The 27,541-nt window shown below is 36.2% G+C and overlaps 1 protein-coding gene across 1 annotated transcript; it reads right to left on the reverse strand.

The window, feature by feature from the left end:
* Positions 1–2,617: 2,617 nt before the first annotated feature.
* Positions 2,618–27,337, reverse strand: LOC137028175 (SLAM family member 9-like). Its single transcript, XM_067396944.1, has 7 exons — positions 27,046–27,337; positions 26,581–26,874; positions 26,363–26,482; positions 24,300–24,364; positions 3,102–3,185; positions 2,870–3,010; positions 2,618–2,743 (listed from the first exon to the last, which is right to left on the reverse strand). The coding sequence occupies exons 1-7, from the start codon at positions 27,335–27,337 to the stop codon at positions 2,618–2,620; spliced, it is 1,122 nt and encodes a 373-aa protein (XP_067253045.1).
* Between the last annotated feature and the right edge of the window lie 204 nt (positions 27,338–27,541).

The raw sequence follows: 27,541 nt of genomic DNA on the forward strand, positions 1-27,541 counted from the left end.
ATGTCAAGTTTTGACATCAATTTGATTTGCATTTTTGACCAATTCTTTGATGACTGTTTGACTTCAATTTGATGTCTATTTGACATCAATTGCCCGCTGGGAAGGCTGTTGCTGCTTGTCTGTGTTACTACGATTAAAAAGAGGTGTTATTTGTGTAGTAACAGCGTTTAGCGCACACGTTATTGATCCGGGAAATTGGAATATGTGAATATGCGGCCAAGTTTACTCTGAAACCCTGTATTAAGTAGCTTGATTAACCAGTCGTTTATGTTTTGTTTGTGTGTGTCATTTATGTTTTAAACTTCTTCAGTTAAAATTATCATTAAACACTTTTCATTTGTTCTTTACATTAATATAAATATTTTACAACTTCTTTTGAAAGGCTGTGAGTGTGTTATCAAAAGCTATTGAACTGGAACTATGTGTATCCATCAAAACAGACTTAAGCCTTTGATACTGAACTTTTTCAGATAATATGACTTCATTAAACACTTTTCATTTGTTCTTTACATTAATATAAATATTTTCCAACTTCTTTTGAAAGGCTGTGAGTGTGTTTTCAAAAGCTATTGAACTGGAACTGTCTGTGTCCATCAAAACAGCCTTAGACCTTTGATACTGAACTTTTTCAGTTAAAATGACTTCATTAAACACTTTTCATTTGTTCTTTACATTAAGATAACTATTTTTCAACTTCTTTTAGACTGATATGAGGCTTTTTTCAAAAGATATTAATTTTAGAAGTGTGTCAATACAAAATAGCTTTACTACACATTAAGGTACAAACTACACTTTTACAGTAAATATTACTATAGTAAACACTATGACTGTGTTCTTTAAATTGAGACAAATATTTTGCAACTTCTTTTACACTGATATGATGCTTTTTTCAAAAGATATTAATTTTAATAGTGTGTCAATACAAAATAGCTTTATTACACTTTAAGGGTACAAACTACTCTTTTACAGTCAATATTACTATATTAAACACTATGAGTATGTTTGAGTATGTTTGATTAACCAGTAATTTATGTTTTGTATCTGTGTATTATTTATGTTTTAAAGTACTACCATAATAATGATAAATCAATGACAACTACATACATGACTATAAATGATTATGAATTTTTTTTATAAAAAACAAACAAAATAATGTTCAAAATAATAAGAAAGTAAAACACTAATGTATAGTTGCCTTTGAAGAAGATTTTATTATAGTAAAATTGATAATAATACAGCATAATATAAGCATGTCTCACTCCACAAATATAATCATACATGAACAAAGAGCAGAAAGGGTGTGCGCTTGCTAGTAAAAAAGTATGCTGTATGAGAAAATTTAGGAATGTGTTTACATGTATGGAAATTTATATTTCAAGCTGAAGAATATGTGTCACATGGTAAATGTTACATTTCTCAGAATATCTATAAAATGTATGGTGAAGGGCTTTTATGGTGCCTGTATATATAGTGAGACGATAGCAGAAATCAGGAGCGGTCTCCTGAAGAGGCTATCTCCTTGGTTGTACAATAAAGTAAAAATACTTCTGTAATCAAAGATCTTTGACAAGTCATTTTTTTACATAGAGCATAAACCACAACACTTTCTTAAAGTAAAAGAGGTTGTTATTGAAAACCCTTACATTGTTCATATCACTTCACTTGCATCTTAATTATGAAAAAAAAAGAAGAAAAAAAAAACATTTTAGGTGTTTTAAATGTTTTTGTAGATAATAAAAAGTAAACTACCCAATATCACAAATATTTCAACCTCCCAAATGCAAGTATTTCTTCCCCCAAAATTCATTCACATAAAAGACCAGCAGAGGACAACAAGCAACACAACAATATGACGCCTATACCAAATACTAAAAAAGTGTAAAGCGTTTACATAACATCAAATAGGCAATACATTTTTTCTTACAATGTAAGAACACTTTCAGCATAAGCTCCTCTAACTGAATAGCTTACAGACACAAATCACAAGTCCATGGTTCTTCCTGTGCTGGCACTTTAATGTTGAGACAATACCACCTCAGACAAATTTCACATTGAACCTGGAAGGAAAATAGGAAATGTTGTTAGATTTATTTGCACAGTGTTGTAATTATTAAATGTAGTTGTGAAAACACATGCTTTCACTTAAAACGAAAAGTGTGTGATTATCGTAGTCTTACACAACATGAACTTTGCTTAGTTTCCTTTATTACTGTTTTGGATCTACACATGCTAAATATCTTTTTTAAAACAGACTATCATACCCGAATTTTTGGCATGCCTTTTCATTTCATTTCATTTGTACCAGTCAGAGAGTCAAGCATGAAAAGGGTGTCAGTCTGAGCATATACAAACTAAATTGGATAAAAAGAAACAAATAAATTAGCAAATAAATGTCACTGAAAGATCAAACATGTCTAAATGGGCATATGTAGTAGCTTATCATTGAAATTAGCACTCTTTTACTTACCACAAACCTCCAGTGATTTTTGGGGATATTGACAAAAGTGATGACCCCATCATATTGCTCAAAGTTGACCTGTTTATCAAAAATGTAAAAGATCATGTCTGTGCAGTGTACATGTGAAAATGAAATATCATAAGTAGTTGCACTCACTTTTCAAAATCCTTGCTGTTCCATCTGCTCTTTTGTGCCATTTAAAATGACACCTGTGGTGTAATGGCTTAGCTGGTAGAGATTTGCATCCTCCTTATTAAGTACAGTTCTGAAATAGCACTCAATAGTCTAAAATGATAAAGCATTTCAATTTGAATCACATTACTTGATTGACATACATTGAGGACAACATTTACTGTTACATACAAATATAATTGTAATTATGCATTTAGATTTTTGTTCTGTAATGTGTACCTCTCCAAATAACCATTCATGTGGCCTCAGTGCATTGAATTCCTTGTGATGTAAAAGGAACTCGAGATCCTGGCTAGGAGACTGAACAATTACAACTACTAGCAGCTCTGTATGTTCCTTCTTCTTCAATAGCATCTGGATCTGTAATGATATGACGTTCATAGAGTAAATAATAGCATACCTTCATATATGCAATTAATAGTTTAAAGTTTTGTTCTAATGACTTCATTACCTGTTCATCTACATGGAGTCCATCTGCAGGAGGCTGACATGCATCAGAACTTGAAGTTTCCACTTCCACATCCTTCTTGATCCTCTTTTTGGGGAGCAGGTATTTTATGTGGAACAGAAAAGAATTTGGATTTGGTGGATGGGAAACGTTCTTCCTTCTTCTAAGTTTCTTGAGACTGATCAAGGTTCAAAGGTGCCTCAGGTTGCCGCACAAGCTTTTGAGGAAGTTCAAGCTTGATGATATGCTCTGTATACCTCGCTTGTAGAGATTTGTGCATTTTTCTTATGAAGGTCCCTGGTTTGACTTTTTTTTCTTTATGCATTATGGAATGTTTGACAATTCCAAACCACCTTTCAATGTGACAGTTGGCATCTCTTGTTTTTGGTTGTTTCTTTGTTGTCTCCATGTACTGTTCATGACATTCATCCATCAGGTCTCCCAACAGCAAGCCACTCCAAAGAGGAAAGATAGCAAGGTATACCAAAGAGGACTGTGAGGATGCCTGGACAAAAGTATGGGTTGTCTTCTGTTGCCAACCCTGTGTCATCATCAACCATTTCTTCCTTCACCTCTTTCATAATCTGCTGAAAAAAGGCATAGAATGGTGATTTGCCACTGATGGTCGTTGCATGTGTTCTGTCTTCACTTTCACACATTTCCCAGTCTTCAGATTGGGGAGTTTCTTCCAGTGGCTCCTCTTTGGATCTTGAAATGACACTCTCCAAAATACGCAGACTTTCTTTGACGAGGTCTGTGTTTTGTTGGGTTGTGAGCAAGGCACATAATGCACAGAACACCTTTCTTGATTAAGTCATGTTGCTGGCATTTTGAAGTCTTGCAAAAGCATATATGGCAAAGTATCTCAGTCCTTTGTCATCTGTTTGCCTACAGATTGCCTGTCTGACAGCTTTCAGGATGTGAGCAGAGCAAATGTGTAGTACAATATATGACTTCATTTCATCCACTGATTTTTTTGTTCATGCAGAAGTTATATGCTCTGTTGAGGTAAGTGCTGATGTGCTCTTTGTTGAAAGCGAGCGTCACACTTTGTATTAAAGCCCAGCTATAATCAGTTTCGACCTGGTGAATTTTTATTTGGGTGTATTTTGATAAATGCAAAGTGAATTGCATGAGCCAAAATGTGATTGGTGGTACTGAGTGCTTCATTGGAGAGCATTTCACAAATAGGCAGTGGTGGTAAGATCAAGATGAGGGACACAGGAGACTTACTTCGCAAATGATGCACAAGAATGCTGATCCTCAACTCAGAGTACAAATGAACAATGAACCGATTCACACTGAAATGCTGTATGTAGCCTGGTATTTTGAAGTATTTTTCGTCAATGTCCTTAAATATTGTCTGCATTAAGGATATTTCCATCTTGATGTTAGAGTGTTTAATGAAGTCATATTAACTGAAGAAGTTCAGTATCAAGGGTCTAAGGCTGTTTTGATGCACACACACAGTTCCAGTTCAATAGCTTTTGATAACACACTCAGCCTTTCAAAAGAAGTTGGAAAATATTTATATTAATGTAAAGAACAGTTGAAAAGTGTTTAATGAAGTCATATTTACTGAAAAAGTTCAGTATAAAAGGTCTAAGGCTTTTTTTTTTTTGATGGACACAGACAGTTCCAGTTCAATAGCTTTTGATAACACACTCAGCCTTTCAAAAGAAGTTGGAAAATATTTATATTAATGTAAAGAACAAATGAAAAGTGTTTAATGAAGTAATTTTATCTGAAAAAGTTCAGTATCAAAGGTCTAAGGCTTTTTTTTTTGATGGACACACACAGTTCCAGTTCAATAGCTTTTGATAACACACTCACAGCTTTTCAAAAGAAGTTGGAAAATATTTATATTAATGTAAAGAACAAATGAAAAGTGTTTAATGAAGTCATTTTATCTGAAAAAGTTCAGTATCAAAGGTCTAAGACTTTTTTGATGCACACAGACAGTTCCAGTTCCACATAGTGCGCATTAGCGACATCTGGTGGTCAGACTTGTTTCTCTACCATATATAAATCATCTAAATCACAGATCTACGGTTTGAAAAAGCACTTGACCATAGCTTCGGAAGTCCGTGACATACGGAATCACTCTTGTCTTGAATCAGTTATATCTAATATAAACTAATCTCATCTAAATTAATTAATTTGTGCCTCGAAGCCTCGGTATCAACCGTCCCATCACCAGACTTAAGTACCATGGACAGTGAGTCTTTATCACGCTGTCAATCGAAACTTGCACTTTGTAGATGGTGCCTCAGATTAACGATGACGTCACAGCACTCCATAGAGGTAAGTGTGTTTGTTTGCTGTCGAGTTCTACAGAAAATTGTGTTGTACTTTGTGCTCATAACAGTCAGTAACGATAATAAAATTAGCCTTTTTTAATGCTGATTCACAAAGTTATTGAAAGCGGAAGTCCGAATGTGCGAATATAAAACCAACTTTACCCAAGTTAACTCGATTTGCGCTTTGCCGTGTGTATACATTGCTTCCTGATATCACGTGCACAAACACAAATAACAGTTATTATGTCCGGTCGAACAATGTATGTATTAAATTCAGATTGGATTGTGTTGGTAATAGGCACTTAACGTTACCTTACGCTAAAAGTAAGTTTCGTGCATTGAGCGCATTCTAACAAGTGCTTTCGAACTTCTTTCTGATCTGAATAGTAGGCTAAGTTATGAGGAAAACACTTGCGAGGTCCGACGGTTAAGCAGAGCGGTTAAGATAAAGGCAGGGGCGGAGCCAGACATTGTAAACATTCGGGGCTTAGCCCAAATCTATATTTGTCTAAAGACAATTTAATTTTCTATTAACAGCTTTTATTGACATGAAAGGAGCTTTTAGTGTCGTATTCTTGTTCAGAAAATGTACATTATTTGACACTGTAATTTGTAAAAGTTTGTTGGATGTATCTCCTCTCGCCCCCCCGGAAGAAAATTTAGTACATTTTAAGGTTAAATGCATCAATCTGGTGCACTCTGGAAACTCAAAATTAAGAGCTTCAACCCATGAACAGTGTGCAAATTCAACAAAGAAACAGCATTAACTTGTACCTGGACATTAAAAAGGGTTCAAACATCTTTTTTTAAAATACTTTTGTACTCATTTCTTTTTAAAAGATAAATCCTTGACCTTTTATTTTGATCACCAGATCACCACCCAGCCAGCACAGCATGGTGGGGCCCAGATGGGTGTCACCTGGGCTGCTTAACTGGGGCCCAGCCAGTTTTGTCCACGGTTTCCATGGAGGCCCCACATGGGTTAGCCCAGATGAACTGAACACTGCTCAGTGTGCACACTACAGGCTGTTAAATGTAACACAGAAACATGCTGGAGTTAATGAGATAATTAGGTGATAATGAGCAGAATCACCAAAAGACAGAGAAAAAACTATGACTTACTTCAACCACAACCTTCAATGAAATCAACTGAAGATAAAAGACATTAAATCATTCAAGATCTGATTAAACATCTCCACAAACAGCATTACCAGCTTCACTTATTACTAACCAGACTGACTTTATTTCTGACATTCATCTACAAAAGCTCTTATTGAGAATTACCAGAGGTTTAGATGTTGATGATTTGTTGAAAATAAGTTTGTTTTGATGTCACCGTGATCGAGGTCAGCGCTTACTTCAGTTAGGCAGTTTGAATCTTAATTGTTCTAGCAATAATGTTTCTTAGGCTGCTCTTGCTGTTTGTTATGGCAAAAAAAGCAAGTTTTGTTTAGCTGTTGTCAGCTGTTCAATGATATGACTCTAATAGTCATCATATTATGGCTTTGTTCATAGATTAAAATGTTATTCATTTTGTGCTGGATCATCTCCAGAACAACTAAAAAAAAAGTTACAAAAATCAGAGCAGAAGAATATATCTGAAAAAAACAATGGACATTAAATATTTTAAAACACCTGCAAAACTTGTTCACACACAGACATCAAGAATCAGTGTATGATTCTCAACAATGGTGACATGCCACAATGCATTCTGGGTGCCTTACACAAAACTCATCCATGGCTCCCAGAATGCATTGCAGCATGAAGCATGTCACCGTTGTTGAGAATCATATGCTGATTCTTGATGTCTGTTTAAGTGAAGCTTGCAAGGGGTTTTTAGTGAACAATGTATTTTTCAAACTTTCTAATTAAAATATTTCTATTGTTGTATTCAAGAAAAGATCTAGCACAAAGTTAATCATTTTTTGCTCATAAAAAGCTCAGTCACTACATCAGTGAATTATGCCACTAAATGATGACTACATCTTTATCATTTAGCAGGTGATCACATTGTCTCTTGCTTTTATTGCCATAACAATCAGCCAGAGAATAAATTAAAAGTTATAGGTAAGAGTCAAACTGGCTAACTGAAGTAAGCGCTGACCTCGATCACGGTGACATCAAACAAAACTATTATTTTCAACAAATCATCAACATCTAAACCTCTGGTAATTCTCATCTTTTGTAGATGAATGTCAGAAATAAAGTCAGTCTGGTTAGTAATAAGTGAAGCTGGTAATGCTGTTTGTGTAGTTGTTTAATCAGATCTTGAATGATTTAATGTCTTTTATCTTCAGTTGATTTCATCTAAGGTTGTGGCTGAAGTTGTAGTTCTTGTTTCTCTGTCTTTTGGTGATTCTGCTCATTATCACCTAATTATCTCATTAACTCCAGCATGTTTCTGTGTTACATTTAACAGCCTGTAGTGTGCACACTGAGCAGTGTTCAGTTCATCTGGGCTAACCCATGTGGGGCCTTCATGGAAACCATGGACAAAACTGTCTGGGCCCCAGTTAGGCTGCCCAGGTGACACCCATCTGGGCCCCACCATGTTGTGCTGGCTGGGCAGCTGATCGCGTGCGCAAATGTGCTCACTTCTCTTTAAAACACGCAGCACAGACAGACTGTATATACTTAATCGCTATCTTTTGCTGTTTTATAAAGGCACAAAGCCATATCACAGTTTCGATTTTAGCTCGTTGGCAAACGCAGTATGTTTTAAATTTTCAGTCCATTATGAAACGGTGGCGGCAGTACAGGGTCATTAATGGGAAACACTGAATGAATGTATAGCTGATAAATGTGCTAAAGTTGTCATATCGGTTGTTATATAACAAAAACCCTTCCACCGGACCGAACGAGAGTCTCGAAGCCTGCCGCTGCTCTGAGTGAGTGACAGGAGGCGTGGCTCTGTACAACCGCGGTGTGCGTGCTCGCTGTCTGAGAGAAGAGAGAGAAAGCGCTGCAGGTATGGTCGGATAGCCCATAGGCTACCGACAGCAAAGAAATGTATTCTATAGGCTAGATTATTTTTAAGGTCTATTTTTACAGGCTGTATGCAGTATATGCAAAGCCAAAGCCAATGAAATAAAGCAACTTATGATTTCGGGGGTTTACATAGGCTATTGTCCAGTTTCATATTTGCTCAGTGACAGTCATTACATTCGGGGCTTGACTCAAAACATTCGGGGCTGAAGCCCCGGCAAAATCGGCTGGCGCCGCCCCTGGATAAAGGGGCTTGAATAATTAATAATCAATATAACCTGACGAAAAGATATTTATTAAATGTTATCCACATTATATTTCATCTGCAACAGCATTGTGTACTTTTATAACGATGCGTTTGGTCATTCATTTTTAAATGCATCATGCAAAGATGAGGAGAGTTCTCTGCAAGAAAGACCCATGACAGATCAACGTGCGACTACATTTCTCTCCGAAACGGTAGGAAAATAAATTTAATTAAATGTGGAGGATTTTAACTGTGACAAGATGATTGACAGGGTAGTTTAAACAGTTAACGTTACAGTTTGCGTAAATAAGCGACAGAACGTCCGTTAAAGACGCAGTTATGACGAGGCATGTCCCAAAGCTTGTCTACTCTTCTGCTACACACTCAAAAGTATGTACTTTTTCTTTACAAAAACAGTAAATCCTTTTAGAACGTAGTATAAGTAGGCGAATTGGGACGCAGCTTAGGAGTACGACCGGTCTAAGATGGCGGCCGCAAATCTCAGCGCCCAGCGGCTAATAGGGCGTCTACCTATATGATGTCTATGGTTTTGACGCCTAAATGAGGCCGCGGCCATCTTAGCTGCGCGTCACCGCACGTCACTCCCGGATAACTGAAAATGGGCAAAGAGGCGGGGAGGTGGTTTGAGCTGATATGATTGGTTGCTGAAACCACGCCCGCCTAGCTCGACGTGACCATGTTAGCAGCAAAGGAGCTATCTATCTTAGATACGATCTAAAATATTAATGAAGATAAGTTTTATCATCAGAACGTTCTAAAGGTTTACTGTCAATCTACAGTGTTTTTTTAAGATATAGATCCTCCAACACCAGTAGTGTTGGGTGTGCAAATAACAACATGGAAAATCAAATGGGACTTCATGCCTTTAATGAAATAGAGATCGCGAGATGAATCCAATCTGTGGCACTTGGGTAAAATATGAGTGTCCATTGCAAAACAAAAAAAACATTTCACATTTCTTCTGAATGATCTGCTCTCTGTCATCGTTCTTCAAGAAAGGATGCAATCTGAACAGCCTTTATGTTGTAAAACTGTATATACGATCGTATCTAACAAACAAATGAGACCATGTCCAAAGTATATTTTTTTCAAAATAGTGCAGCAGTTTTAGTTATAATATCCAAGCAGTGCTGTCGGATTTTGATATCCTCCCGCCATTGTCATTGTAGTAAATCTCACAATCAAAACTTTCAGCCAATGCCACGATCCAACAACGTGTGTTCTGTGTCTCTTGTAACTGACCAACTTGTAAACATGTTTTTTTCTGCTATAAACTTGGCCAATTTAACATGGGACTCTATGAGATTCTCTTTTGGAGCCTGTCCCTAGCGGCCAGTCGATGAATCGCAGTTTAAGTTACTTCCGTATTGGCTTCACGAGAGAGAGGGGGAGGTTGCCGCTTGGTCCAAAGCAAGGAAATGGTCCTCACTGCAGAACATTTCCGGTTCGCGAACGAATCGTTCTTTTTAACTGATTCTTTTCAGTGAACCGGTTGAACCAGTTCACCAAATCGGACTGAATCGTTCCAAACAGTTCGCATCTCCAGTAAGCAAACACTAAGCCACAAATTACTACATTTACTCACTTTTTGACGTGCCTGAAACTACCTCTCGCAATAAACCAACATCCCGGAGTTATTCAGTTACTCCAACAGTACAGTGACTTAATCTGCTGTGAAGAGAGAACTGATGAGCACGAGCAGCAGAGTAGCTGATATGAGTGAGCATGCGCGGCGCACACGAACGAATGTACACGGCCTGTCACCGTTCTCGTTCTCGAGTCAAGAACGGGTTGCAACGGTTTTCGGATCATCAGTACACAACCGAGAACCGCTTCTTTCGGACATGTCCGATTTGAGAACCGATGAGCTGATGATACTGCGCATACGTGTAATTTTACAAGAGAACGAAAAGTACATTGGTCAGATTTTGTTGAACATCGAAAGTGTGATTTATTATAAAACACACTGGAAATATGTTTGACCTTTTTGTTGTTGTTTATGAAAGTTTATTGTGCTTTTCCAAATACACCATCAGAGCATACAAAATACTGTACATAATACTGTACATAATAAACTACATGTCAACATGATGATATTTTGTTCACAGATCAAACTAATGTTCAGAAATAATTCTACAAATTTAATTTTCAATATTAATTTTATTTAAAAAGCAATATAGTAAAAGTTGTGCAGTTGTGCTTTCAAGTTAATTTTTTTAAAGATTGGAAACTATTATCTATCAAACTAAACGTTTATTTGTTTTATAAATAATCCAAGGACAGATTATTTCATTTCTAAACAACATGATATAGAGATAAAAATGACGTAATCAAACTACAGCGAGAGCAAACAAGTGACTCCTTTTGAATCGCTCTCGCGGTTCTCGAATCTCAATCTCGTTCTCGAGTAGAACCGGTTGCAACGGTTTTCGGATCAGCAGTACACAACCGAGAACCGCTTCTTTCGGACGTGTCCGATTTGAGAATCAATGAGCTGATCCCACTGAGCAAATTACGTCCAGAAGACGTCTTTTTGAGGTCTTGTCTCAGGTTGAAAAGACGTCCACTGAGGGGCCAGAATGAAAGTTTTTATGACGTCTTTTTTTGACGTCTTCTGAACATCCGATATAGACGAACAAGCACAATCACCAAAGGAGAAAAATCACAATTTTTAAGCCACCATCGTGGAGATGAGTGTTTGCTTTAGTTGGGCTCTTGACCCTTGCCTTATTAATATTAGCGTTTGTTTGGGCAGTTAACTGAGTCATAACAGCCAGACAAGTAAAGAGAAATGATCAGGTGTTGGTTACGTTTTCACATAATCATTATTTGACCTGAATCACTGAACTCATGAAGAGCCCAATCTCTGAGTTAGATTTACATTATTGGTTACAGCAGAACTGTGATTCTACAGCACAAGATCTGCTTTATCAATATAATATAAAGGATTTCACATGATAAAAGTGTCTTTCTCTTAGGCACACACAGACATCAAGAATCAGCCTGTGAATCTCAACGACGGTGACAAGCAACATATTCTGATCAACAGATCAACTCTGAACATTAGAAAACAAGCTACTAAAAAGTCACATAAACGGAACAAAATAAAATATGAGAATAAAGGAAATTACTAAGACAATTAAGCTCATAATTTATTCATGCAGCAATGCATGATGGGAGCCATGGATGAATTTTGATTGGTGGCTCCCAGAATGCATTGCAACATGCTTTTTGATGGTCACCACTGTTGAGATTCACGGGCTGATTCTTGATGTCTGTGTGTGCCTAAAATGAAAATTTTTTTTTGTTCAACACACCTTTTCTGAAATCATTTGAATCATATTGTAAAAGCTGATCTTCTGCTGTAGAATTACAGTGATGCTGTAATCAATAATGTGAATCTAACTCAGAGATTGGGCTCTAAATGAGTTCAGTGATTCAGGTCAAATAATGATTATGTGAAAACATAACCAACACCTGATCATTTCTCTTTACTTGTCTGGCTGTTATGACTCAGTTAACTGCCCAAACAAACTCTAATATTAATAAGGCAAGGGTCAAGAGCCCAACTAAAGCAAACACTCATCTCCACGATGGTGGCTTAAAAATTGTGATTTTTCTCCTTTGGTGATTCTGCGTGTACGTCTATATCGGATGTCCAGAAGACGTCAAAAAAAGACGTCATAAAAACTTTCATTCTGGCCCCTCAGTGGACGTCTTTTCAACCTGAGACCTCAAAAAGACGTCTTCTGGACGTAATTTGCTCAGTGGGAAGTTCGGTTGCTTTTATGTAAAAAATAATTATGATGAACAAGACAGCCAAAGCACTTGCTATTTTTGTTTATTTATTTTTTATTTTTTGTCAAACCTGAAATAAATTCAATGTATGATTCATTTTTGTAATATTTATGATATTATGCAGATGTTCAATCACTGTCGGCATAAAACGGAAGATGCGATAGTCTTTTCTTCCTCATTGTGATGCATATCAAACAAAATGCTTCTGGAACAAGAACAAATGTAGAGTGGGGCTTGATTTTGTCCATGAGGAAATTGATTGGATGGTTGTGGCTTGCTATTGGTGGATCTCACGTGAGTGACAGGTTGTCTCGCCCTTGCGCCAGTAAACACATCATCATAAAATAGTAAAATAAATAAGAATAATCAATTCTGATTTCATGATTTCAGCTCTACTTTTGACTGACAGGTTGCTATATCACATAGTGCAGCCATAGGGTAATACTAAACACTTGTAAGTTAATGACACACCACTGAACTTTCTCAATTCTTTAAGGTTTATGTAATTTTTGACTATACTAAAGCATAAAAAATATCACAATACAATTGCATATATTTAGTAAACATGCTAAGTTCAACTAATTTCTCTGGAAAACAGCCAGAGATTGCCAGATTCTACCCAGCCAACCTGCGTAACCTCAATCTGGCAATCTGAGTGAGAGTCTGAGGAAGAGGGGGAGGGAGAAACAAACCTCTCAATATTTAATTTAGACTGCACTGCAGTTTCCATTTCAACTGCTCACTACATTGTGGCAGTATAGATATTTTCTGTACTGCCTCTGTTTATTTCATGTTCTCTGTCACCGCCTGTCACCTAAACTATAAGCATTAGGATTGGAGGAAAGGACTAATTAAGGGGAAGTGTGAAGGTATATATGGGCGAGGTTTAGAGACTGGAGGCAGAGTTCAACTGACCAGAGACGTTGCGTTTCCTTTGGAGGCGAGGAGGTGGGGTGCTACCTGTTTAGCCTGTCGCTAGCGGGTGTTGTCAGCCGGTGAACGCTCTTCATCAAGTTTGGGGACTGGACTGGAGAGTTGTACTATATTCCAAAAACATCTGCTTGGTGGTGCTTGAAAAAAAGACAGGCTGACGACGCCGATGTACCCGAGTCACAGACACCACCCGTGCTGCCGACTTGGTCAGTGTTGCTCTAATCACAGACATACATTTTTTCTTTCATCTTTCTCCCTCTGTCTCTCTCACACACGTATACACAGCATTATATATATATATATATATATATATATATATATATATATATATATATATATATATTTTTTTTTTTTTTTTTAATATATTTATTTTTTTTTTTTTTTTTTGTTGTTTTTATTTTTGTTTTGCTATTTGTTTTCAAAGTTGATTTATATTGAATAGTAATTGAAAGTTGTTTTTTTCTTTTTTTTTTCAATTTCCCTATTCGTTTAAAGTTGAGTTGTTTTGTTCGTAAAATTTGCCAACCTTCTAATATTTAATTAAAAGACAAAGAAAATTGCATTAAATTTATTGTTTTTCTTTATTGTATAAATGTATGTAACGGATGGTTTTTCTTTTGTTTATTTTATCTATCCGGGGTCATTATCTTATTATATGTGGCAAGTGCATACTTGTCTGGCACCCAAACTAATTTTTTTTTTTCCCCTTGAGGTTTTGGGAATTGAGTCAACTTAGGTCTGCGATCAACTACTATCAGTCCTAATGTAGTCTCGTGGTTAGCACTTAGCGCTACCACACTGAAGACCTGGGTTCGATTCTCTTTTTCTTTTTGTTGTTGGGCACCACCGTTACAACATATTGTACCTTTACACTGTCAGAATCATTCGCAGACTCAATCTCAAACTGATTCACACCGTATTGCTAAGGCCCTGGCTGCATTAAACTCTTTTAAACATACACTTGCGAACTTCCCTAAGCACTTCCCCTCTGGGGAATCACTGGCACCATTTTGAAGTACGTTCAACTTTGTCGAGTGAACGAGGGAAGTTTATTTGGACAGATCCTCAACACCTCGATTTTGACAGAGGTAGAGAGTCTACTCAACATGTACACTTCAGGAAGATCCATAGACCACAACAATGCAAAACGATTATGACATCACAGAAGGTCATGTTTAATTCACCTCAACCTATTTTTATTTATTTATTTATTTATTTATTTTTGACATTTAACTGCATTTAATAGCTACCTTAAGCTGACTGTTTTTCTACAGTAATATAGTTCATTGTATTGTTATCATTTTTTGTGTGTATTTTTTATATTTAACATAAATATATTACTATTTAATATTTGTTGAGAGCCTCCTTTGTGGCCTATATATATATATATATATATATACAAATGGTACACCTCACAGTCTTCTAGACTTAAAGGCCCACTGAAGTGCCTTGAAAAACAGCATTATTCATTGTGTTAACATAAACTGAAACAGGAAGACAGGGGAGTTACAAAGACCTCAAACTCAAACAAAAAGCCAAGAGTCAAACTGCCCAACTAAAGGAAACACTGATCACCAAAATGGTGACCAAACATTTTCAAAAAAACATCAACATCTAAACCTGTTAATTCTCAATAAGAACTTCTGTGATATTGAGTGATATTGATTCGATGCGGTTAACATTGACACATTCAGAGGTGGAAAGTCCAGGGTTCAGAAAGTAAAAGTCCTGCCATAATTTTATTCTACTCACTGAAGCAGTGTTAAAGTTAATGAGATAATTAAGTGATTCATTGAGTGATGATTGAGCATTATTGAAGACACCTGATGATAACAAGCAGAATCACCATAATCACACTTTTAAGTCACCGTCACAGAGGTTAGGGTTTGCTTTAGTTGAGCTCTTGACCCTTGACTTTTTAATATTATAAATTGTTTGGTTGTTGTAATTGAGTTGTAACAGACAGACACGCAAAGAGAAAAGATGATCAGGTGTTGGTTATGTTTTCACATAATCATTATTTGATCTGAATCACTGAACTCATTTAGAGCCCAATCTCTGAGTTAGATTTACATTATTGATTACAGCAGCGCTGTGATTCTACACCACAAGATCAAGATTTTTCCTTTTCTTTTCGTTTTTTAGTAATGTTTCAGAACCAAGACAGACTCAGTCAAAAAAGGTGAAGGCTCATTTTAAAATGATTACAATTTAATAAAAGTTTAACTGGTATTAACATGCAAGACTGACATTGATTTATAGGCCTGCAACTTGTACATGAACTTCTGTGTCAATGCCGGTTTACTCATGGCGATAAGGTAAATAGACCACAAGGTGGGAGTGTTTCCTTCGATTCCTTCATTCCTTCAAGAGATTCTTTTAAAATGATGGCACACGTTGCACCAGACTTAAAGGTGCTAAAGAGGATGTTTTGTTTTATACATTTTTGCAATATTACTTGAAACTGTCTTTACTAACTGATAAAAGACTATTTATTAGGTGCACTGAAAGTAATAATATTAATATACATCATCTGTGCACAAGGTAGGGCCTTAAAAACATCAGCCAATCGTTTACGCGATCATCGCGTAAACGATTGGCCCTCTGGCTTGTCAATCACTGCCGTGACGTTCCTTGTGAGAGACGAGCGCAGCTGCACGCTCCAGTTACTTTCCACACTCCACAGGCGCCGCATGCAATGTTTTTGTCAGGAGACAGGAATAACAACTGCAGATTAACAAAGGGTTATGACACTTACACGTTTTGTCTATTAAGATAATCTTTACAAGTTAAAACAACATAAATACATTTTGAAGCCTAAATAAAGTGGTCAGATATAAAAAGCTAACAGTAGGCTATAAACGGACTACAGCACACCATGGTTGCGGATCAACGTCACCACCACCAAGCTTCCTCAAGCTGTATTTAAAAAACAACGTTATTTAAAAACATGCTCGCTGATTATGATCTGTGCTGTTATGAATACTTATCCACTTTTTCATGAGAAATGTTGTCCAAATGTCCTGTTTCCCTTACGAAAAACTAGTATACTTCAAGTTCATTTGATCAAGTATACTAAAGTAATGTTCAAGTATATTTTTTAAGTATACTTTATGTAGTAGGTATAATATCAATGTACTAGTAGTAAACTTGTAAGTGTACTATTTTAATACCGCTTGGGACTAAATTGGCCCAATTGAAGTATACGTTTAAGTGTACTATAAGTGTAACAGTAGTAAACTTTAACTAGTTCACAGCTACGTTTCTCATTTGTACTGCATCTGTACTAAAAGTGAACTTATACTAGTATACTAGTAGTTTACTATTTTAATACTAGTAGTAGCTACATTTTTAGTATACGAAAGTACACTTTGAAATATACTCTCAGTAAACTGCTAGTTTAGTGCAAGTATACTTTTAAGTTTTCTTTAAGTGAACATGACATCACACTTATAGTTTACTTTTTATATATTATTTTTGCACTTTAAGCATACTTCTATGTTCCTATTTAGGTATTATTTTTTATACTTGAAATACCTTGAACTGTACTTTAACTCTTTCCATTTTAAAGACATTTTATTGTAGCTTCATGAATCCTTTTTATCAACACTTAAATATAAGTAAGTTTAATTTTTTATTTTTTTTTTTTTTTTATTTAAAGTAGATCGAGTCCATAAACAAGTCCACGTATAGGCCACACAGCAAAAACTGCAGTGTTAAATTAACTCTCCTGGGAGTACATGTGAGACCATACTCAAGAGTGTTAAAGTGTTAAAATAAGAGTGTTAAATTAACACTGAAGCGGTGTTAAAGTTAATGAGTTAATTAAGTGATTAATTGAGTGATGATTGAGCATTATTGAAGACACCTGATGATAACAAGCAGAATCACCAAAGGAGAAAATCACAATTTTTAAGCCACCATCGTGGAGATGAGTGTTTGTTTTAGTTGGGCTCTTGTCCCTTGACATTTTAAAATAAAATTTTATTTGGGCGGTTTTAACTGAGTTATAACATCCAGACAAACAAATGGAAAAAATGATCAGGTGGTGTTGGTTATGTTTTCACATGATCATTATTTGATCTGAATCACTGAACTCATTTAGAGCCCAATCTCTGAGTTAGATTTACATTATTGATTACAGCAGCACTGTGATTCTACAGCACAAGATCAGCTTTATCAATATAATCTGAAGGATTTCACAAACAGTTGTTCTGAGCAAAAAAAAAAAAAATCTTTCTCTTAGGCACACACAGACATCAAGAATCATCCTGTGAATCTCAACAGTGGTGGCCATCATAAAGCATGTTGCAGTGCATTCTGGGTGCCACCCATCAAAATTCATCCATGGCTCCCATCATGCATTGCTGCATGAATAAATTATGAGCTGAATAAATTATGAGCTGAATTGTTTTAGTAATTTTCTTTATTCTCATATTTTATTTTGTTCCGCTTATGCGACTTTTTAGTAGCTTGTTTTCTAATATTCAGAGTTGATCTGTTGATCAGAATATGTTGCTTGTCACCGTCGTTGAGATTCACAGACTGATTCTTGATGTCTGTGTGTGCCTAAGAGAAAGATTTTTTTTTTTCTTTTGCTCCGAACAACTGTTTGTGAAATCTTTCAGATTATATTGATAAAGCGGATCTTGTGCTGTAGAATCACAGTGCTGCTGTAACCAATAATGTAAATGTAACTCAGAGATTGGGCTCTAAATGAGTTCAGTGATTCAGATCAAATAATGATTATGTGAAAACATAACCAACACCACCTGACCATTTTTTTCCACTTGTTTGTCTGGATGTTATAACTCAGTTAAAACAGCCCAAATGAAATTTTATTTTAAAAAGTCAAGGGACAAGAGCCCAACTAAAACAAACCCTGATCTCTGTGATGGTGGCTTAAAAATTGTGATTTTCTCCTTTGGTGATTCTGCTTGTTATCATCAGGTGTCTTCAATAATGCTCAATCATCACTCAATTTATCACTTAATTATCTTATTAACTTTAACACTTTTCAGTGTTCTTTTAACACTCTTATTTTAAATGATTATGATTATTTTCATCATACTTCCAAGATGCAGAATCTTTGATTCTGAAATACAGTATCCACACCGGTGCGGTGATGGCAACCCACGTAAAGATGATAATTCCACAAATAACTGCAATTGCAGGTTTCAAACAGAGATGGCGATAAAGAGGCAAAACCTTAGAGGGGTGATGAACTGAGAAATCAAATTTTCCTTGAGCTTTTGGCATATAAGAGGTCATCATACTATAAGAATATCCTGTAAGTTTTAGAGCTGAAAACTTCCTTGTTAGTCCAATAAAAGCTTTAATTGACACCAGACCCAGAAAACGACAGGATTTACAAAGTGGGGATCTATGACGTCAAAGCACAGCAAGCACTGCCTCCGCAGAAGAAGATCAACGCCTACTTCATTCCTGCATGTTTAGCCCCACCCACCGATTCGCGCATGACATGCAATAGAATAGGGAGCCTAAGTAATATAGGCCTATGTTGTGCTAAACCGGATCGAGCTACCAAGCAATAAACATGCCGTTGAGGATTACAAAATATTGTGCAGTGCCTGGACTCGACAGTAATGCAACAACATGTCAGTAACTGTGTTAATTCTAATGCCTGATCTGATATTAATGATTCATGTACAGTCAGATGATCTTTGTCTGTGTGCCCAAAACTGTAAGTATGTTTTACATGTCTTTTAAGCTTATAGTTCTTATTTTAACACTTTAACACTCTTGAGTATGGTCTCACATGTACTCCCTGGAGAGTTAATTTAACACTGCAGTTTTTGCTGTGCAAATATACTTAGACTTTTGTCAAGTATACTTTAGTGCAATTTTGAGTATATATCTCAGAAGTACATAAAGTATATTTCTGAGAAGTATATAAAGAGTAGACTGAAAGTATACTTTCTTATTTTTAGTTTAAAAGAAGTATACTAATTGCACACTTGAATAAACTTCTTTTTCGTAAGGGTTGTCATGATGACGTCTAAAGTCCCAGCCAAAGGAAGTATTCCCTTTTAGCAATTTGAGAAACTATGATCTGGGTTGCATTTCCTTAATGCATCATAAGCATAAGTTGATGATCAACTGCTTTGGGAAATGCAGGCCAGATCATGATGGTTGTGTTTTGATGATGAAATTATCATCATATAATGGCCTGATTCACTGGTCACTTCCAGCTTTAACTGGTTATAAAGATGTTTGATTAATTTTCCATTGCAGTAAGTCTCTGATGTTACCGCTTGAGATCCAGCGGAGCTTTTATAATTTGAAGGGTTTTTTTGAAACACACACAGACATCAAGAATCATCATATGACCCTCAACAATGATGACAATCAAACAAAGTGCTTCATGTTGCAGTGCATGATGGGAGCCACCAATCAAAACTCATCCATGGCCAGAGGTGGACATTCCAGGGGTCAGAAAGTAAAAGTCCTGCCATATTTTTATCTCATCCACTGAAGCATTAATGAGATAATTAAGTGATAAATTGAGTGATGATTGAGCATTATTGAAGACACCTGATGATAACAAGCAGAATCACCGAAGGAGAAAATCACAATTTTTAAGTTACCATCATCGAGGTCAGGGTTTGTTTTAGTTGAGCTCTTGACCCTTGCCTTTTTAGTATTAGATTTTGTTTGGGCAGTTTTAACTGCATTAAAACCAACCAGACAAGCAAAGTTAAAAGATGATCAGGTGGTGTTGGTTATGTTTTTACATAATCATTATTTGATCTGAATCACTGAACTCATTTAGAGCTCAATCTCTGAGTTAGATTTACATTATTGATTACAGCAGCACTGTGATTCTGCAGAAGATCAGCTTTATCAATACATTTTTTTTTTTTTTTTTAATATAAGAGTTCTGGTTTTAAAAAAAAGCGCTCATTTAAACACACAAACATCAAGAATCATCCTGTGAATCTCAACAGTGGTGGCCATCATAAAGCATGTTGCAGTGCATTCTGGGAGCCACCAATCAAAATTCATCCATGGCTCCCATCATGCATTGCTGTATGAATAAATTATGAGCTAAATTGTCTTAGTAATTTCATTTATTCTCACTATTAAAATTTTGCTGTTTTTCTGTGACTTTTTAGTAGCTTGTTTTCTAATGTTCAGAGTTGATCTGTTGATCAGAATATGTTGCTTGTCACCGTTGTTGAGATTCACAGGCTGATACTTGATGTTTGTGTGTGCCTAAAAGAATTTTTTTTTTTTTTTGTGATAAGGACAACTTTTTTTTAAAAAAAATTCTGTATTATATAAGCTGATCTTCTGCAGAAGTGCTGCTGTAATCAATAATGTAAATCTAACTCAGAGATTGAGCTCTAAATGAGTTCAGTGATTCAGATCAAATAATGATTTTGAGAAAACATAACCAACAACACCTGATCATCTTTTAACTTTGCTTGTCTGGTTGATTTTAATGCAGTTAAAACTGCCCAAGCAAAATCTAATACTAAAAAGGCAAGGATCAAGAGCTCAACCAAAACAAACCCTGACCTCGATGATGGTGGCTTAAAAATTGTGATTTTCTCCTTTGGTGATTCTGCTTGTTATCATCAGGTGTCTTCAATAATGCTCAATCATCACTCAATTTATCACTTAATTATCTCATTAATGCTTCAGTGGATGAGATAAAAATATGGCAGGACTTTTACTTTCTGACCCCTGGAATGTCCACCTCTGTCCATGGCTCCCATCATGCATTGCTGTATGAATAAATTATGCAGCTGAATTGTCCTGTAATTTTCGTAGATTGTTCATGTTTGCTTTTATTTTTCTGATGTTTTGTTGTGACAGTAGCTTGCTTTGTGATGTTCAGAGTTGATCTGTCAGTATTTTGTATTTATGTGTTGTCACCATTCTTGGGAATCAATTGCTGATTCTTGGTGTCTGTGTGTCTGAACACAGATGGTTCTGTGCATAATGTATTTTTTGAAATTGTTCAAATTGTTGTTGGATCTCAAAGTTGTAAAACAGTATTGCCAGACATATGATAATTTTCCTATTTGTACGTTAATTTTGACCTCTGCAACGTACGATCAATAATGAAAACAAATCCCATAATGTACGATAATTTCAGAATTTTGGGACACTTCAAATGATGGTCATTATAATTGGCTTATACTGATTGATCTAGTTGTGGATCTTCTACGTCATGATTGTAAGGAGAATGTGAATGTTGTTAGGCATGTCTTCCATCTCATCTCATTACGTCTTCTCAGCCAATCATCATGGAGAATGACTCTCTCTCTCACGAGCTTAACGTTCCTGCCACAGCGCTTAGGTCAGTTGTTTTACAGCTAGTTATTTATCTATTGTGGTAATTTACAGGTCATGTCAAAATGTTATTGGTCTAGATAAATCTGTATTCTGTACGTTTGACTCGTCAAGTCACCTTTATTTATATAGCGCTTTTTCCAATGCAGATTGTGTCAAAGTATAGCTTTACAGAGGTAGAGGGAACATAATTTTGGCTGTACAGCAGTGAATCAGGTCATTACAGGATGATAATGTCATCATCAAAACATATTGTGACAAGATAATATTTTCTCTTGCCACAACAAATGTGCTTTACAATCACAAAGTTGGAGCAGCCATAAAAAAACTAATATTAAAAAGGGTCAAGAGCCCAACTAAAGAAAACACTGAACTCCATCACGGTGACTTGAAACAAAACAAAAAAAACATCTTTTTTGTCTTCCCTTCATTCTGCTTATTAGCATCAGGTGTCACCACTAATGGACAATCATCACTTAATTAATTACTTAATTATCTCATTAACTTTAACACTGCTTCAGTGTTTGTAAAGTGTGGACACATATGTACACTAAGGGGTGTTAATTTAACACTGGGGATTTGTTTCAGGATGTTCCTAGCGAAATGATCATAAAGCTGTATCTTCTTCTCAGAAGACTGAAGTTTGATCATCACATGGTGATGGGTGCATATTCCACACAACTCTCCTCTTTAACTTTCTGTAAAAAAAATAATGCATCACAAGATGAAATATTAAAATATTTAAAATGAGGCAAATTTATTTTTGAAGACTGATTGAGGCTCAATGTGAAATATTTTTTTTGTTGTCTTATAACAGTGATAATCATTGTTATTTGAACATGAAGCAGCTTGAGGTAATACCATCAAACATCTACTTCATTTACTGTATCAGTTGTTCTACTTCAGAACTCAAATGTTACATTGCACATCATTTAACGACCAAAAGTAGCAAAATTGTTAATCTTCCAAAACACTGTTTCCAAACAAATTTCTTTAAAATAAAATATTAAATAATTTACAGACCCTGTGACCCATCGGGGGGGTCATTAATCTTATTTTCTGATATAACTAATTGGGCAGTGGATTGCAGTTCCCAGCATGCTTTGCATGGGACTGCATTAGGAGATTAAATGTTAAAATTAAATGTTAATTTTATGTGTTTTTTGTTAGCGTTTAATGCTTAGTTATGTTTAGTTTATTAAAAAAAATGTGTGTGTTTTTGTGTGGTTATTGTGCTGATGAGTGAAGCTTGTGCTTAGGTTGCAGACAGCAACATGATGTCTATGGTGTGTGTTACTTTAATGAATGATTACTGTGCTAACACAAATATTGAGACTTGTTTCATCATACATAAGAAATAATTGACGACGAGCCGTTGAATTCTTAGAAAATAACGCACCCGAGGTGGTAATGCGGCCACGATGCAAAGTGGAATTATTCCGCTTATACTACGGTTACCACACCTCAAGACACTGTTTCAATGGTGTATTTCAAGACATTTGTCAGATTTTTGTCCTTAAAACACTCTTGAATGTGAGACTAATTTCTTAGGCATCTCATCCCAAGCCTCCGTTGCTAATTCCAAAACATTTCAGAACTAGCAACGAAGGCTTGAGCCTTGATAGCAGACTAATACAGTTGATACAGTTATTAACGCAGTTAGAGAGAGAGAGAGAGAGAGAGAGAGAGAATAAGCAGCATATGTGAATTAGCCTACCTGAGTCTGTGCATTTCTCATGGCAGCACTGTCTCTACTAATAGCGAAACTATAGGTTTATCTACCTCGAGAACCACACTCTAAAAACTGCTGGGTTAAATATGGACAAAACCAGGGATTGGGTTGTTTTCACCCAGCCATTTTTTCCAACCAATTTTGGATTTATATTTTTAGCCAGCAATATATTAATATAGTAAAAGGCATGTTTTTACTCACCCCCAAATAGGGGCAAATTTGTGGGGTATTTTAAGCTGAAACTTGACCAGACCAGAGACTTATATTACATCTTGTGAAAGAGGGCATAATAGGTGCCTTTTAACCCAACCTGCTGGGTTTGTCCATATTTTACCCAACTTGGGTTTTTTTAACCCAGCATTTTTTAGAGTGACACACACAGTTATTACATTGCTAGTGAGTCATGTATCTTTTAAGTTGCTAAACTATTTTACTATTTTATCTTCCGTACTATACAGTGCATGTGTATGTTTGAATTTAAGAGAGACAGCGCGGCAGAGTGTCAAACACTTCTTCTGGAACAACATTCATATGTCTTTTGTGTGTGTGTGTTTTTCATATTAAATGATAATTCTAAATATCTGATATGTGTGTTTGTAAGTGTGTGATTTTTATTATATAAAGACAAGCACACTCTAAAAAATGCTGGGTTGTTTCAACCCAAATTTGGGTCAAACCCAAATTTTGGACAAACCCAACCGTTGGGTTAAAAAAATGCATTTAAAAATTTAACCCAATGGTTGGGTTTGTCCATTTTTGACCCAAACTTGGGCTGAAACAACCCAGCATTTTTTAGAGTGCACAGACACATCTAAATCTTTCTTGCTGCTGAAATGAGACAGACAGAGAATAAATGATCTTACCCATTTATGTGGGTTTCTTTTGTAGAAAACTGGCTCAGTGCAAGTGATCTCTGCATGAGTCTGAACTGTTTCAACAATACAATGACATGCATTAAACAACAAAACTCAAAATGAACCAGTTCTTTTCCTTCACAAAATTATTGTGTGTGACATATTATTATTATCAAGGTACAAATTTAACTGCTAACGGGTTAGCTCACCCAAAAATGACATTTTTGTCATTAATTACTAATGTGACCTTCATGTTGTTCCACAACCGTAAGACCTTCGTTTTATCTTAGGAACACAAATTAAGATTTTTTTATCCCCCCCAGAAAAAGCAACGCAATTACTGTCATTCAAGATCCAGAAAGCTAAAGACATTTTTAAAATAGTCAACGTGACTACAGTGGTTTAACCTTAATGTTATGAAGCAACTTGAATACTTTCTGTGCACAAAAACAAAACAAAAATGAAGACTTTATTCAACGCAAATGTTTTTCATTTCCCTGAGAAAGTTTGCAGTTGCTCTCAAAGAACACAAATGTTTTGAAAGGGAATGCAAAGGTTTTCAAGCAAACACAACATTTTTCAAGAGAATGCAAAACATTTGTGAATTAACGCAAAAGCATTGAAACATTTTTTACCATCACCATGTCCCTTTAGGGGCTCCGTGTTAACCAGTGTCATTATATGCATAAATTCTGATATGGGTATACTCTACAGTAGTTGGCAAACACAATAACTACGCTTATTAGTTTGGTAATGGAACTAGAGACTATTAACTACAAAAAAAATATGAGAATAACTCTCATTAATGATCATTAAAGGATTATTTCACTTTTAAATGAAAATTACCACAAGCTATAATAACCCTCAATGCTCAACTGTCATCATACAATAGGTGTATATGACTTTCTTCTTTCTGATGAACACAATCGGAGATATATTACTTCAAAATCCTGATGCATCTAAGCTTTACATTGGCAGGGAACAAGACCAACGATTATGAGCTGTGAAAATGCATCCATCATAAACGTACTCCACACGGCCCCAGAGGGTTAATAAAGGCCTTCTGTAATGAAGCGATGTGTTTGTGTAAGAAAAATATCCATATTTAACAAGTTATATTTATTAATATAATAAATAGTATAGGGTAAATATACATTTATATACACCGATCAGGCATAACATTATGACCACCTTCCTAATATTATGTTGGTCCCCCTTTTGCTGCCAAAACAGCCCTGACCCGTCGAGGCATGGACTCCTCTAGACCCCTGAAGGTGTGCTGTGGTATCTGACACCAAGATGTTCTAACATCCACATGGATGGCAGAACCCAAGGCTTCCCAGCAGAATATTGCTCAAAGCATCACACAGCTCACATCTCCACTGTTGGCGCTTTCGGCGGTGGACAGGAGTTAGCATGGGCACCCTGACTGGTCTGCAGCTATGCAGCTCCATACACAACAAACTGTGATGCACTGTGTATTCTGACACCTTTCTATCAGAACCAGCAATTTGAGGTACAGTCGCTTGTCTGTTGGATCGGACCACGCAGGCCAGCCTTCGCTCTCCACATGCTTCAGTGAGCCTCGGCCGCCCATTACCCTGTCAGCGGTTCACCACTGTTCCTTCCTTGGAGCACTTTTGATAGATACTGACCACTGCAGACTGGGAACATCCCACAAGAGCTGCAGTTTTGGAGATGTTCTGACCCAGTCATCTAGCATCACAATTTGGCTCTTGTTAAACTCGCTCAAATCCTTACACTGCTCATTTTTCCTGCTTCTAACACATCAACTTTGAGGATAAAGTGTTCACTTGCTGCCTAATATATCCACCCACTAACAGGTGTCGTGATGAAGAGATAATCAGTGTTATTCACTTCACCTGTCAGCTCATAATGTTATGTCTGGTTGGTGTATCTCTGAATGTGTTCATCAGAAAGAAGAAAGTCATATATACCTATGATGGCTTGAGGGGGAGTAAGCCTGTGTTAATTTTCATTTTAAAGTGAACTAATCCTTAAAGATTATCAATTAAAATATTTAGTGTATAAGATTAGTATGTAACACTTGCCTTCTTGATCAGTTTTTCTGTGTTTCCTGCAGATGCAGAAGATCCCGACTGCAGCAACAATCAACAGAGATCCAGCAGAGATCAACACTATCAGAGAGACTGGAGAGTTTGTGTCCAGTGCTGTAATGATTAAGAAAGAAATGAATGCATTAGTCTGATCTACAACAGAAGATATAGATCAGCTCAGTAAATAATCACATATCTCAGCTCTGCTGTACCTGCACATGTGTGACAGAGGTGAGTGATGTCCAGATGTTGAGTCTGATTGCTGATGGGATTGTTCAGCACACAGCTGTAGGTGTTTTTATCCTGATATTCCACCTCCAGAGGTAGAGAGAGACTGATGCTGAGATCAGACACACTGATGCTGGACAATAAACTGTTTCCTTTGTACCAGGAGAGAGTCACATGACTCACATTCACAGCTGAACACACCAATGAACAATTTGATGATGATGATGATGAAGAACATTGTGAAGAGTTACTGCTGATGACAGGAACAGGCAGACGAGCTGAGAAACATCAGAGAATAGAGAGAAATATGGATAAATCTAATCAACAATCTTATTTTCGATTTAGTGTGTTTAATGTGTGATAATGGCAAGTAGTGAGTGTCTGTCATCTCAAGTATTTAAATGTTTAATAATGTTATAATAAAAATTGAGAAAAAAATCTATGCTCACCATAGACAGAAACACTGAAAGTTTTTGATGATGATTTCACTCCACTTATCTGTAGTTTATAATCTCCAGCATGTTCAGTTGTGATGTTTGTGATGGTCAGAGATCCAGTTTGATCGTCCAGCTTCAGTCTGTCTCTGAATCTCTCATAAGTACCATTATATGTGGGGAAGATTAGTTTCCCTCTATTGATTTTAGCTATCCCAGACTTTTCAGCTCCAGATGTCCACTGTATGTAGTCGTCTTTACGTATTTCAGTAAGATCAGTGAATAAAGTGACAGAATCTCCCTCCATCACTGACACTGAATCACCAAACACACCTGAAGAACATGAAGATTATTTTCATGACTATTCCAGACCTAGACATCAAATTTCACATTTCTGATTCTGGTCACAAACAGAGACCTGAATCAGTAGATCTCACAATAATGATTGATAACAGCATATGAAAATAGGCTTATTCCAACACTTGCAGCAGCTTTATTACCCTGAAACAGA

Source organism: Chanodichthys erythropterus, chromosome 10 (genome assembly GCF_024489055.1).
Source record: "Chanodichthys erythropterus isolate Z2021 chromosome 10, ASM2448905v1, whole genome shotgun sequence".
NCBI classification, from domain to species: Eukaryota; Metazoa; Chordata; class Actinopteri; order Cypriniformes; family Xenocyprididae; genus Chanodichthys; species Chanodichthys erythropterus.